The following is a 14,954-nucleotide window of genomic DNA, read 5'->3' as shown; positions in this document are numbered from 1 at the left end:
ACAATTTATATATCATTAGTCCAAACTTTTCACTGCTCTGAAAGTCTACATTTTTAACATTATTTTCCCTGTACTGTCTGTTTATATGAATCACAGAATGTTATCATCTCATAAAAATTTCATCTGCAGGGTAATCCAATGAGTAATGGAAAGATAAATAAGGGGTTACATACAGACTATAATATATAACCAGTGCTGACTTGCATATGGGAACTGGCATAACAAATTTTCATCAAGGGACATGTGTGATCAGAAAACTATGAAAAAGATGGCAAGAGTGAAGGGGGACCACTAGAGTATATATATTCTTGGGTACCCACAAAATAGTAGAAGAATGAGAAGAAGGCTTCCTACATATTTACTAACATCTTTGTGGAAGATTTCTGGAAAGATGTGAACAAGAATTGTACAAGATATGAAAAAGGGCATAGATTTTTCCAAATTGATTAAAATGTCCATACTCTTTGAATCAGAGATCTCACTGGTAGGAATGATAAAAGATGTCCTATACACACCAAAGTATTCAGCAGGAGTTTTTGTGGTAGCAAAGAACTGGAAACAAAGTAGATGCTCATTGTTTGTTAATCAATGTCTAAACAAATTTTGGTATATGAATGTAATGGAATATTATGGTGCTGTACTGAGTACTCCAAGTACTTACAGAGAAGCATTGGAAGATTAGGTTACGCTGATGTAGTTGATGTTATAAGCTGAATCAGAAAATATCATCCATAGTTGACTATAAATTGTAAGAGAGAAGAACAAAAAAACCCAAAACTAAACACTGTAATTTTCATGATCAGACTTGGCCTCAGACTTGGCCCCAGAGGAGAGAAACATTTCTCCCATCATTGCAGAAATGAGGGACTATGGATGTAGTATCCTGCATCTATCAGTGCATTTGGTCACTGTGTTGGTCAGTTTTGCCTGACTGCTTTTTCTTCTCTTTTTAATACCTTTGTTACAAAGGATGGCACATAATTTTGGAGGATGAGGGAGTGGAGAGAGAGGGACATATTTCTAAATTAATATGACAGGAAATAAAAAATAGCTTATAAAAAAGAATTTTTGACAGGTATAAATAAGTTTAAGTAGTGAGAGCATGATCCATCGATACATTGAAGTGTAAGAATACAGTTGATTTTTGTGGGTTTGTCCCCACCTTGGTACTCTAATAAACTTACTACTCTTCTAAACTCACTTTATTTTTCTCTAGATAATAATAGGAGATTATTCTAGATCTTTTTACTTTATATACCACATTTTTTTTTCATACATGACTATCTGACTTCCTTTGGAAGCTGGAAGCCTTTTCTTTTTTCTTCCCCAGCCACTCATATTTTGGATATTATCATCACTGAGATATGTCTTTGTGTTTTTGAATATGACAGGAGTTCCTTTCTTCTAATCATAACTTTATCTCTTCCTCTGCTGCTTCTTGACTCCAAACTATTTTTTGTCTTTACTTCCACCTTTAGTATATTCCATACCTATCTCCTCTTTCCATTCATTTTCCTTCTCAGAGGTTACTTCACAATATTGATCCTTGAGATTGATCAGTTCAACTTTACACTATTCTTTCCTCTTATTCTACCAATGCCCTTTGGCTGCCAAACTCTTAACTATACATTTATCATGCCATTGGGGTTGATTCCAAATTTATTTAATCTCAACTGGGTCCTCACTGCTGCTATGTGATAATTTTTTTCTTATTTTTATTGATACTCTGTCACATTGCTTTCAGTAACTAGTTATTCAAATCTTTTCTTCTCAAGCTCCTTAAAAATACTGCCCCCCCAACAGCAGATGTCTCTCTTACTGAAAAAATCAAGTATATTCTTTGTGAGCTCTGTTTTCTCCACTATTTCCTACCTCAAAACCATTCTACATAATTTCTCATTCTCTCTTTTGCTCCAATTTTAGAACGAGGTGGCCATCTGCCCCTCCTCTCTTATCCAAATATTATCTTATTAATCTTAAATCTTTGGTCTTTCTTTATCTTTTGGTTCTTTTCTTATTGCCTACAAACTCACTGAGGTGAATTCCAGCCTGAAAAACACACTTAACTTTGTGATATCTCCCTAAGGCTATCCTATCTTTTTGTCCTTTTAAGGTCCAAATCTCTAAAAAGAGTTTTCTGTATTAAATTTCCTCCGTTTCCTTAACATTTCAGTTCTCAACGTCTTATGATGTGATTTTACTGAAAGTACTCTCAAGTTTACCAGAATTTTCTTATCTCTCACTCAGATGGCTTTTTTTCAGTTGTCATTGTTCCCTACATCATTTGATACTGTTAATCACCATCTATTCATTCTGAAGCAATGTATTCTGCCCTAAACCCTCTTTTCTCTCAGTAATCCCAGCCCCCCCCCCATGGATTTAATTATTATTCCATTATAGAATTGATCTCTAAACTGCATATCAAACCAAAATCTTTCCTAAGTTCTAGCCCTGTATCACTGGCTACCTGATAGATATATCCACCTATGGGCATATCATTGACATCTCAGACTCAAAATGCCCCCAGAACTCATTATTTTCTTCCCCCAATAAATTTATATTTCCCTAATTTCCACCCTTTCTGTACTTTTGCCTATTGTATGTATATGTGTGTGTGTGTATGTATGTATAGAAAATAACCATTCTTCTAGTCACTTGGTATATAACTTAAGTATTCTTGAATTATACTTTATCTTTCTTCCTTCTATATCCTATTAGTTAAGAAGTCTTGCTGATTCTTTGTTTACAACATTTTTCATATGTTAACTTCTCTAAGTTTATAGGGCTATTACCTCAATTCAGGTCTTCATCACCTTTTAATTAGATTTTTACAATATCTTTGAAATTGGTATTCTTGGTTTTACCCCCACCCTTCATTTCAATCCATATTCCACATAACTTGCTCTATTCCTATCCCTCAAACACAGGTCTGACCATATTACCCTTCTGCCTAAAAACTGTCAGTTGTTTGTATTGACTCTGGAATCTCTTCAGTGAATTTAATAAGCTTTTCACTATCAGGAATACCTTTCCAGATTTATTTCACTTTATTCCTATATCATTCACACATTTTACCTTCCAGGAAAACTGGCCTACTTGGAATTCCCCAAATTCAACATTCTTCCCCCTTTATCTGTGGCTCTGCCCAGACTGGCATATTTACTTTTGCATTGTACCTCCCAATCTAAAAATAATACCTAACTTTCTTTAAAATTCCACTCAAGAAACACAGAAGAAAAACAATTGCTTGAACACATAGGTTGATGGGGATATGATTGGGGCTATAGACTCTAAACGATCACCCTAGTGCAAATATTAATGATATGGAAAATAGGTCTTGATCAGTGACAAAACCCAGTGGAATTGCGGGTTGGCTATGGGGGGGAGGGGGAGAGGGTTGGAAGGGAGGGAAAGAACATGAATCATGTAACCATAGAAAAATATTCTTAACTAATTAAATAAAAATTTTCAGGTAAAAAAAATAAAATTCTACTCAGTTACTATCACACCTACAAGATTTTCCTGATCTTTACCTCCCCTCCAGCTGTTAGTGCTTTCTTCCACTTCAGGTTATTTTTGACTTATTTCCGCATATTTTTTTTATTTCACTAGTAGACTGTAAGCTCCTTAAGGGCAAAGTCCAGTTTCATTTTTGTGTTTGTATTCCCACCACTGAACACAATGCTGGGTAAGTAGACATTTAGTGTTTATTGAATTGAATATGTAACCTATTTTCCTTTAAATTTTAAAGTCAGAATCACCTCTCAAAATAAGACTATAAAATATCTCTTCCTTACCAACATTTTCTACTTATTAACTTTTCTTGCCTTATAATAAATATTAGTTATTACTGATATTAGGAAAGATGAATTAAGAATGGATATAGTCCTTTTTAACAAGAATGTTTATTTTTATTTATTAAAGAAAATATTGGTTCCTGGTTTTTTTAAGTAAATAGTCTTGTCAATTTAAAAACCCCTTTATTTTTATTCTTCATTCAGAGTTTTGTGGTGATTTTTTAAAATTATCACAGGTCACTAAATTTTATTATATTCATTTTTTAGCATTAAGCCAATAGATGATCCTGTTTTTTATTATTTTTTTCTATCACTATGAATTTTTTTTTCTTATATTGCCTTTTGCATTCTTCATATCAGTATTGCTTGGATGTGGTAAATAATTAACATTGTCACATTTTTTCCTTTTTTTTTTTAAATTTTAAACCCTTAACTTCTGTGTATTGACTTATAGGTGGAAGAGTGGTAAGGGTAGGCAATGGGGGTCAAGTGACTTGCCCAGGGTCACACAGCTGGGAAGTGTCTGAGGCCGGATTTGAACCTAGGTCTCTAGGCCTGGCTCTCAATCCACTGAGCTACCCAGCTGCCCCTTTTTTCCTTTTTTTAACTTAAAATTTTTTCAAATACATGTAGAAAACAATTTTTGACAATTGTTTTTTGACATGTCATTATTCAGATCCTCTCCTTCCCTCCATTCCCTCCTCCCCAAAATGGTAGATAATCTGGCATAAATTATATACCAATGCTTTCATGCAAGTGTTGTCAATATTATTTGCTATAATTATATTTAATCTGAGGAAAAGGCATAACTTCTGATGATTTCATTTGCATTAGGCTTCAAGGACAAGGTTAGGTGGTTTAAGTCTAAGGTATACCTAAAGGATTCTCTCTGGAATCTTAGAGATCTAGAAGACATACTTAATTGAATCTTAGCAGATATTTGCTTAGATAACAGGGGATCCCTGAAGTTGGAGTGATAAATATTGCCATTCTAGACCAGAAGATGTTTGTTTTTGGTTCAGATGGATTAGTTGTAGATCTCAGAAGAGAATCTATCTCTCCAGCCTGTTTCTAGTCTAGTTGATTACAAAACCCAATATGTGAATCATAGTAGTCTACTCTTGACATCTTACCAACATATTTAGTGGGGAGGTATGTATGTATTGGGGGAAATGATTGGTATAACATGCTCTCTTCAATGTCACCCTCAGCACTTGACTAGATACTCTATTCAGCAGTTTCTGTCTTCATCCCTCTCTTCCCTCCCCTTCCCCAGTGTATCCAGCATGAAATTTCCATTGGGAAGCTGAGTTAGTTCCTCAGCAGATATTGAAGAGACCATTCTAGAATTGGTAGTCTCTGGCAAGCTCAGTGCCAGGGTGTCAGGGTCATAAGGAGCCACTTCATTCCAAAATATTTGACTTTTTTGAAATCTTGACATTCAGTGCTTTCCCTTCTTCCTTTTTCTTATCTACCAGCCGAGTGACAGATCTGGTATCACAGCAGCATGCCTTGGAGGAGAAGATGCGAGAAGACCGGGATAATCTGGTGGAAAGATTACACCGACAGACCGCAGAATATTCTGCATTCAAACTTGAGAATGAGAGGCTAAAGGTCAGCCAGACAGCCTTGAACCATAAAGCCTATGTTTTCAAAGAGAAAATCTATTAATCTATTGCCTTCTTTGGTCAAAGGATGGGAAAAAGATATTGTAGCTTGAGGCAACTTTGAGTATTCCATTCCCCTTTGGCTACTAGATTGATGCTAGGAGTCCCTGCCAGAGACTTATGGTGTGTTTTTAAGGGGTTTGAAATGAGATTGAAATGGGAGAGTGGAACTTTAATTTTACGTTCCAGTTTTAAGAAAACTAAGTTTTTTAAGTTTTTTTTTTTTTATTCTTTTATTGACTTCTGAATAAAACATGTTCCTGAATAGCATACTAAGAGATAAGAATAAATTACTCATCAAGATTTCTTCTTCCGTTTCCTCCTACCACTCCCACCCCCCTATATACACAGGCTCTATAGGGGGATATTCTGTGGGGCTGAGAAAGGAGGAAAAGAACAGGTCAGGAATCTGGAACTCTGGGTTCTCTTACACCTGGACTCTGGACAGGTTGACCATTACAATTTTCATAGATTTATTTTCTCTATACATTGAGGGTGGAAAATAGCTACTTCTTAGCAACAGAGATTATACATCTGAATGAAGTCAACCTTTTAGAACCAAGAATAGTTTATTTTTCAAAAGAACTAATTCATATTTCCTTTAATTTTCAGAGGAAAGGGAATAGGATAGGCTAATTGATTTTTTATTTTATTTTTATTTTCCCCCTTTTTTTATTTTTATTTTGAATATTTTCCCATAGTTACATGTTTCATGTTCTTTTCTTCTCCTCCAAACCCCCCTACCCTCCATAGCCAACACACAATTCCACTGTGTTTTACATTGTATCATTAAGACCTAATTCCATATTATTGATAGTTGGACTAGAGTTTAGTGTCTATATCCCCAATCATTTCCCCATCAGCCCATGTATTCAAGCAGTTGTTTTTCTTCTGTTTCTTCTCCCACAGTTCTTCCTCTGAATGTGGCTAGTTTTCTTTCTCACACGTCCCTCAGCCTTGCTCTGGATCCTTGCATTGCTGCTAGTAGAGAAGTCCATTATGTTCAATTGTACCACAATGTATCAATCTCTGTGTACAATGTTCTCCTGCATCTGCTCCTCTCACTCTACATCAATTCCTAGAGGTCATTCCAGTTCACATGGAATTCCTCCAGTTCATTATTCCTTTGAGCACAATAGTATTCCATCACCAACAGATACCACAATTTGTTCAGCCATTCCCCAACTGAAGAACATTCCCTCATTTTCCAATTTTTTGCCACCACAAAGAAGTATGGCTATAAATATTTTTGTACAAGTCTTTTTCCTTATTATCTCTTTGGAGTATAAACCAAGCAGTGCTATGGCTGGATCAAAGGGGAGACAGTCTTTTAAAGTCCTTTAGGCATAGTTCCAAATTGCCATCCAGAATGGTTGGATCAATTCACAACTCCACCAACAAAGCATCAATGTCCCAATTTTGCCACATCTCCTCCAACTGATTCACCACTTTCCTTTGCTGTCATGTTAGCCAATCTGCTAGGTGTAAGGTGGTACCTCAGAGTTGTTTAATGATTTGCATTTCTCTTAATTATAAGAGATTTTAGAGCACTTTTTCATGTGCTTGTTGATAGTTTTGATTTCTTTATCTGAAAATTACTTTACCTATTCATGTCCCTTGCCCATTTATCAATTGGGGGATGGTTTGATTTTTTGTACAATTGATTTAGCTCCTTATAAATTTGACCTTTGCCCAAGTTTAATTGATTTTTTAAGATGGTGGTAAGAAACTGGTAAAGTTTAGTGACTGATATTTCTATCTTTGTTGCTTTTTTGAGGAAAGATGTTTTTCTTTTGTTTAACCAAGACACCTTTCACAACATCTTGTTGCATTATTAGTCCAGTTAATGCCATGATGGTTTGGTCAAAACTCAGCTCTCCATATTACTATTATCCCCTTACAGGCTAGTATCACCCCTGTCGAAGACAGACTAAGTCAAGCCCAAATTGAGGTCCAGCAGCTGAAGGTATCAGTCAAGAACTACGAAGGGATGATTGACAACTATAAGAGTCAGGTACTTTTTTTTTCTTTTTTTGAAAAAAAAAACCCTTTCTTTTCATCATAGAATCAGTATGGTGTTTTTGTTTCCAAGGCAGAAGAGAGGTGGTAAGGATTGGGCAATTGGGGTTAAGTGACTTTGCCCAGAGTAACAGAGCTAGGAAGAGTCTGAGGCCAGACTTGAACTCAGGACCTCCCATCTGTGGGCCTGGCTATTAATCCCCTGAGCCACCAAGCTGACCCTGTCTGGTATTTTCCTAATCTGAGCCTTTTGAAGCAGGCGGGCAACACCGCCCTACTTTTGTTCATGCCTCATTTCTCATCTTCTCTAATTTTTCCCACTCTGAAACTCTTACCTTCAACAACCGTGTCAAACCTTGTTGTTGTCTCTCATCAAATTGGGTCCCCTGGCAGAAACGCTAATTGCCCTATCTGTCCTTAGGTGATGAAGACTCGAATGGAAGCTGATGAGGTAGCCACTCAACTGGAACGCTGCGACAAAGAAAACAAGATTCTTAAAGATGAAATGAACAAAGAAATTGAAGCGGTAATTGTTCATATCTACACAAACTTTCCCCATCCTAAAGTCTTCCTTTCTGAATTAATCAGGCAGGTTATTGGGCTGCCTCTTATATTTTAAGCTAGGAAGGGGAAAGTGATCATCTGGAAGATTGGCACTTTTTTCTTCCTTTCTTTCCTTTCCCTTGCCCCTTCTATCTATGCCCTTTTCCCTCTTGCTTTCATTTTAAAAAAATAAAGCTAAAAGCATGAAAATAACAGTATTTTTAAGGGAACAAATGATGATAGAACACCTAGATACCTGCTTAACTAAGTTGTGATATGGTCCTAGTTGCTACCTACACCCTTTGTCCCCATGCCCCCAAACTCCACAACAACCCACAAAAAAACCCACACATTTTACCTAATTTGTGTAATGGCAGAGAAGGAAGGAGCCTTTACAAATCTGGAGTTTGGGACTGGTCTATTTTTATGGAGGAAGTATTTTATACTTTGTTAGACATCCAGAGAGGTACCTCATGTGCCTCATGAAGCACCTCAGAGTATCATGTAGTAGCTCTTGACTGGAAGATAGGATGAGTCATCCAGAATGGAATCCTCCATAACTATTAGACTATTAAGTATATTATAACTATGTTGTGAGGAGAATTTATTTATATAATTATTTAAATTATTATAACTATTAGGTCAGAGCTACACTAGAGGAGAGCTGGGCATTTTACAGTGAATGACTCTGTGTTAACCTGCATATTTTGAAGTTTTCCAGGGCAGGAAGTGAAATGGAATGTTAGTGACTTTTCAATTTTTAGAATCTCTCCTTGTTGTCAAGAGAATTGCATGGCAACCTTGATGGATATTTCATTTAACCCTACTGTTAGAGTACTCCAAGAGGTTAAAAAATATGGGCTGGTCTTTACCAAAAGATATGTTTTTTTTTCCCTTTTTAAGGCTCGTAAGCAGTTCCAGGCTCAGCTGACTGACCTTCAACAATTGCCTGAAATTCTCAAAATCACTGAGGCTAAGCTGGCTGAATGTCAGGATCAGCTTCAAGGCTATGAAAGGAAAAATGTGGACCTCACAGCTATCATAGCAGATCTGCGCACCCGGGTAAGGGACTGGCAGAAAGGGTCTCACGACCTGACCCGAACAGCCAGCCGGATACCAAGATGAATTGAGTCGCACGCCCCCAAAGGAAGATCACTTCCTTTTCTTTGGCTGCCACTTTTCGAAACGAATTAATTCTCATCAACACTGTGAAATAAAAGTCTGGTGTGCCAAACAGTTTCGTGTTTGCAAATAGTGATTCTAGTGATAGGAAGCGTCACTTTGGAGCTGCTTCTATCCATTCTGATAGCTGGATTTTCTCTTCTTTCATAGTTCCTTCATTATCCTGAAATCAAGCAATCCACAGGAACCTAGGCATCAGACATTCTCTGTCATTGCTTTTCTCTTCATACTTCAATTGTTCTCCCTTTCATTCTTTTTTTTTGCAACTCCAGTATCTAACATTCTCTTCTGATGTAGTCATGCCTAATGTCTCTGATCTTGCACACTGACAGCTTGTTTTTGTTACTTTGGGGGAAACACTCTTTGCTTTCTTCGGCAAGTTCCCTTAACCTTTCTAAACTTACCTTTCCCTTATCTTGAAAATAAGGGAGTTGGATTAGGTGATCTGTAAAGGTTATCTTCCTGCTCTTGTATTCAAGGTAAAAATTCCAGGCATGGTTAATTTGTAGGCTAATTTGAGTTTAAATATTCTTTGTGTGTCTTTACAAACTAGTTGTACCTTTGGTTTTCAGGGATTGCCATGACATCTCTTGATCAAGAAAGCATTATGTGTTCCTAAGAGCAAATGTTTCTTTTGGGAAGATGGTGGGGAAGCCTTCATTCTTAGACTTTAGATTTAAACTTCTTCGAGTCCTGCTTTGGCAGCAGGGAAGGTATAACTTGGCAGTGGAAGCTGAAGGTGACAGTCAACCTCATCAAGGAATACCATCTACAGATGTACCATTCATATGGATACCAGCTTACCGGGAGAAGGGAGGACAGGACAATGTATCACTTTCTGTGTAAAATGGTCTCTTTTCCTGTCATTTTAGATTGAACACCAGGGGGAGAAGCTGGAGGTGGTGAGAGAGAGACATCAATATTCTCAGGAGGAAAACAAACAGCTAAGCCTGAAAGTGGAAGAACTAGAGAGGTTAGAGTCACAGTGTCCTGTTTCTGTCCTCATCCTCTTTCTAGGATCTGAGCCCTTCAGTTCCCACTTTATGCTTCCCCACTGAAGAGTTTGGGTGACTGACCCAAGGCCCTGGAATGGTGGTGGCCTAACTTCAGAGGGAAGAGCAACCAGAAAATCTTTAGGAAAAGTTGCTTCTATTTCACCTGCAACCATCCATACAGTCTAAAGTACAACTTCTCTGCAGACCTTTCAACCTTGGAACATCCAAGAACCAAGACACAGCCACCTTCAATAGGCTGAGAGCTTAACCCAGTCCCTGGAGAAAGGCATAATTTCATTTAGGCAGGGGGCCTGCTTTAAACAGGACAATTGATACCTTTTGGTGGTGGGTATTTTCCTCCTCATTCTATTCTCTGATCTTTGTCTTTCCTTCCCATGACTTACCCTGAATCTTCCATTGTTTGATGATGGCCCTTTTAAAGCTCCTTGAACCCATGACAAAATCCTATTAGTGCAAGGTGTCTTCATTATGAATGCCAGATTGAACAGAGGGAGCAGAATACCCACTTCACTAACAATAGTAGAAAAGGCAGTGCATGCCCATCAGATTTACTCTTGTGATCAAGTTCTAGTAAAGGTTTTGGCATTTCTAGAGACAACTATATGTTCCATCCCATTATGACTTTAATGGTATAAGTTCCTTACCTTGCCTTAACCCTCTCCCTTCTTTGGTCTTTTAGTTAATTTGATTTATTCCATATGCCATTTACTTTGGGACTCCGATTACCTGATGGCATGAGTAGAATGTTTAGATTTGAGTGCCACTCTGGGGTGGCAGACAGGCCTCACAGTACCCAATGGGGATGAGTGATGGGGAGAAGAAGATAGGGAAGACTTAACTTAGTGCTTTTATACAGGAAACTTGAGTGTACTAGCGCCCAGAACATTGAGTTCCTCCAGGTGATTGCAAAGAGAGAGGAGGCAATCCATCAATCCCAGCTTCGGTTGGAGGAGAAAACCCGGGAATGTGGCTCTCTAGCACGACAGCTGGAAAATGCCATTGAAGATGCCAAGAGACAGGTCAGTGGTGCCAGCTCAGTCCTGGCCTGGCTCTCCCACAGACCCTTTGTTGTGATACAGTGTGGAAGAAGCGTGGCAGAGGTTTGCTTTCCCTGCTATTGCCTTTCCTTGCCCCCCTGCCTCATTAGTAGTACTACAGGAAAAAAGATGCCCCCCAAGTATAAGGTAAAGTATTGAAGGTATTTCCCTTAAGGGAGTTGGGACATCAACAGTCTGTTTTGTGAAGGTGGTGGCTGCTAATATTGGAAAAGCAACACATAATAGTTTTGGACCCTTTCTCCAGGTGGAACAGACAAGAGAGCGTGCAGTTTCCAAGGAAAGAACAGCTCAGAATAAAATCTTAGATCTGGAAACACAGCTGAGTCGGACCAAAACAGAGCTCAACCAGCTACGACGGAGCCGAGATGATGTAAGTTGAGCTGGATGGGGAGGAGAACAAAAAAGCAGAAAGCAGAGCCTAAACTTGGTGCTAGTAGGTGATGACTAGAATTCCTCAACCACCTTCAATACCAAAAAACTGAAGGAATTAGATAATGATGTCTTGGCAGATAAGGTTTTCCTGAGGTTTAAAGTTCTAGAATGCTCAGGATCCAAAAAAATTGATATTATTACAAGGAGAAAGCCATTATTATAAGTACGTGTAAATCTATGGCTACCCTTTGCACAATCCCAACAGATTAAATATTTGTCATAGCATAGGACAAATTTTTTAGTCCTGGACAAGTAAATTGTAGGGTAAATTTGTGAGTTTTATATCATCATTAAGGTTCCCTCTTCCTATAACCCTCATAAAAGAGGGATAAAATTTCTCAACTAGAAAAATCCTTCTTTATAAAAACCCTTATACTCTAATGAGACTTCACCCACTATTTGATTTCTGTGTGTGTGAAGTAGAATTTTTTTTAATATTTTATTTTTTAGAAAAATTTTCCATGGTTACATGATTCATGTTTTTACTTTCCCCTTCACCCTCCCCTTGACACCACCCCCCCATAGCTGACATGCATTTCTACTGGTTTTAACATGTGTCATCAATCAAGGCTTATTTCCATATTATTTGCATATAGTTGCATTGGTATGGTCATTTCGAGTCTACATCCCCAATCATGTCCGCTTCAAACCATGTGTGATCAAGCAGTTGTTTTTCTCCCGTGTTTCCACTCCTATAGTTTTTCCTCTGAATGTGGGTAGTGTTCTTTTCCATAAATCCCTCAGAATTGTCCTGGATCATTGCATTGCTGCTAGTAGAGAAGTCCATTACAATCGATTGTGCCACAGTGTATCAGTAGTCTCTGTGTACAATGTTCTCTTGGTTCTGCTCCTTTCACTCTGCATCAATTCCTGGAGGTCTTTCCAGTTTATTATTCCTTTGAACACAATAGTATTCCATCACCATCACCAGCATATACCACAATTTGTTCAGCCATTCCCTAGTTGAAGGGCATACCCTCATTTTCCAGTTTTTTGCCACCACAAAAAGCACAGCTATAAATATTTTTGTACAAGTCTTTTTATCTATGATCTCTTTGGAGTACAAACCCAGCAATGGCATGGCTGGATCAAAGGGCAGATAGTCTTTTAAAGCCCTTTGGGCATAGTTCCAAATTGCCATCCAAGAATGGTTGGATCAGTTCACAACTCCACCAGCAGTGTATTAATGTCTCAATATTGCCACATCCTCTCCAACATTTATTATGGAGTAGAATTTTTGAGGAGCTTGCACCCTCAGAAATCACTCTAATGAGCAGACAGAAGACTTAGATAAGATGCTAGCAAAGAAAAAGCTTTATTTGGAGAAAATATCAGACAGTGGGAAAGGGGGAGGGGAAGGGAAGGAAAAGGGATTCTGCCCACATAAGCTGCTTGCTCAGGGCAAAAATGTCTTCTCTCCAAGTGTAAGCACAGACTTGTATTATAATGTTGATGCAAGATTCTTCTCTTTCTCTCTGTCCAATCCCACAAAAAGGCGGGGTTGTGACATTTCAAATCTTGAGTACATGATTTTCAATATTACATACCCCTAAAAAGACCCCCATGATCCAAAAAAAACCCATGACTATCATGGGATTTTCAGCTTGGGACAGTAAAGATACAATTGAAACTCCTTGTTCTTATCTTGCCCCTCTCCTAGAATTAGCATGTTTCCCAGGCTACAGATAAACTCAAGATTTTTGAAAATAGGTCAGAAAAACTAAACATTTTATGGGTTTGGGTGTGTGTGTATGTGTGTGTGTGTGTGTGTGTGTGTGTGTGTGTGTGTGTGTGTGTGTGTGTGTGTAGTTTTAGACTAAAGAATAGTTATACTCAGGGGTCTTGAAAATTGGGGTTACAAGCTAAAATACTACTCTGAGAATTACACACTGAATCTCATCCCACACATATGTTTAAGCCTAACCTAGAATAAACTTGGTGAAAAATTCCAGTTATAAAAAGTTATATATTATAGCTCTGTAATGGGAACTCCATTGCATTGGTTAAACAACTTTTCTCATGCTGCTCTCATGCTCCCTTGGACCTTAAATTCCCTCTATTTTTCTCCTTAGGCTGACCGCAGGTACCAGAGTCGCCTTCAGGATCTAAAAGACCGTCTTGAGCAATCAGAGAGTACCAACCGAAGCATGCAGAATTATGTACAATTCCTTAAATCATCCTATGCCAATGTATTTGGGGACAATGCTCTAGCTACATATTTAACAAGTTCTCCCATCCGTTCCAGATCACCTCCCATATGAAATAGCACTGACTCTTTCATGGAGTCTATTTCATGGACTATTGGGAAGAATGTTTCTGGAAGTCTTTTTGGCTTTCTCTCTTTTCCAGTTTATGAGAGCTTCAGACATATCTTGTCCAGGCCTCCTGCTCTGGGGAAGTCCATTTCAAATCATCTTTAGAATAGAATGGATATAGCAGTTTTATAGCTCATCCTTTTTCTTCAGTTTGGATCAGATTGGAGTTAATTAACCTGATAACAGTTTAGATTTTATAACAGTTAAATTTGTATATCTCTTAGATATACTTTGTAGACTGAAAACATCTTTCTTCTGGACTCTAACTCTTTGTTCCATCTCCCAGCTGCTTTCTACAAAGATATTTATTACCAGTTCCTTTGAGACATCCTTCCCCTATACACTTCTTATTCTTTAAAGAAACTGATGTGGTTTTCCCTTTTTTCTCCCAGAGAAAAAAGAAGCTGTTAGTTACTGGCTTACATTTTTTTAGCATGACCCCTCCTCTCCCCCAAGTGTGAGCATTTCTCTCTTTTTAAAACTATTTCTAACATTTCCTTCAAGATTTCAAAAAATCCCTTTGGATAGTTACTCCAATCTGCTGAACTTCTCGTGTCATGAAAGCCTCATGTCATGAAGCCACACTTGTTTGTCCTCTCCCAGAGCACATAAGGATAAGACAGTGTAAGAATTTTGTTTTACTTTGCTGATAGTTTGATACTCATTATTTTCAGTGTTTACTTAACTGTTTCATTTATATCTGTGAAGTGTTTTGTATTATTTGTGTTTTGCAAGACTCTTTTATAATTTTTATTGGGCTCCATTGGATGATCCCCACTTCCCAAACAAAACAAATTATTATAAGGTGTTCTGTGCAACAAACTATTAAAGATTTTAAAAATAATTTTGCTTCTGGATTATTAGGCTTTTCTTTAAATTGTAATTTGGCTCTCTTTGATTCTCTCTTTTCTCTTGGGATCTTTCT

The 14,954-nt window shown here is 37.7% G+C and overlaps 1 protein-coding gene across 7 annotated transcripts in view; it reads left to right on the top strand.

The window, feature by feature from the left end:
• Positions 1-14,873, top strand: part of ODF2 (outer dense fiber of sperm tails 2) — a 41,012-nt gene extending 26,139 nt beyond the window's left edge. For 5 of the 7 annotated variants that reach the window (XM_044664030.1, XM_044664029.1, XM_044664028.1 and 2 more), the window contains 8 exons: positions 5,276-5,411; positions 7,368-7,478; positions 7,905-8,009; positions 8,930-9,088; positions 10,081-10,181; positions 11,081-11,243; positions 11,527-11,652; positions 13,787-14,873. In XM_044664030.1, the coding sequence (XP_044519965.1) occupies positions 5,276-5,411; positions 7,368-7,478; positions 7,905-8,009; positions 8,930-9,088; positions 10,081-10,181; positions 11,081-11,243; positions 11,527-11,652; positions 13,787-13,975 (1,090 nt within the window). In that variant the 3' untranslated portion in view covers positions 13,976-14,873. Of the gene's footprint in view, positions 1-5,275; positions 5,412-7,367; positions 7,479-7,904; positions 8,010-8,929; positions 9,263-10,080; positions 10,182-11,080; positions 11,244-11,526; positions 11,653-13,786 lie in introns of those variants that run through there. The other 2 variants (XM_044664034.1, XM_044664033.1) reach the window with 2 other exon arrangements.
• Positions 14,874-14,954: the final 81 nt, after the last annotated feature.

The sequence above is a fragment of the Gracilinanus agilis genome, chromosome 2, assembly GCF_016433145.1.
Source record: "Gracilinanus agilis isolate LMUSP501 chromosome 2, AgileGrace, whole genome shotgun sequence".
Lineage (NCBI taxonomy): Eukaryota > Metazoa > Chordata > Mammalia > Didelphimorphia > Didelphidae > Gracilinanus > Gracilinanus agilis.
The sequence above is the reverse complement of the archived record's forward strand: the minus strand, read 5'-3'. Positions and strand labels throughout refer to the sequence as shown.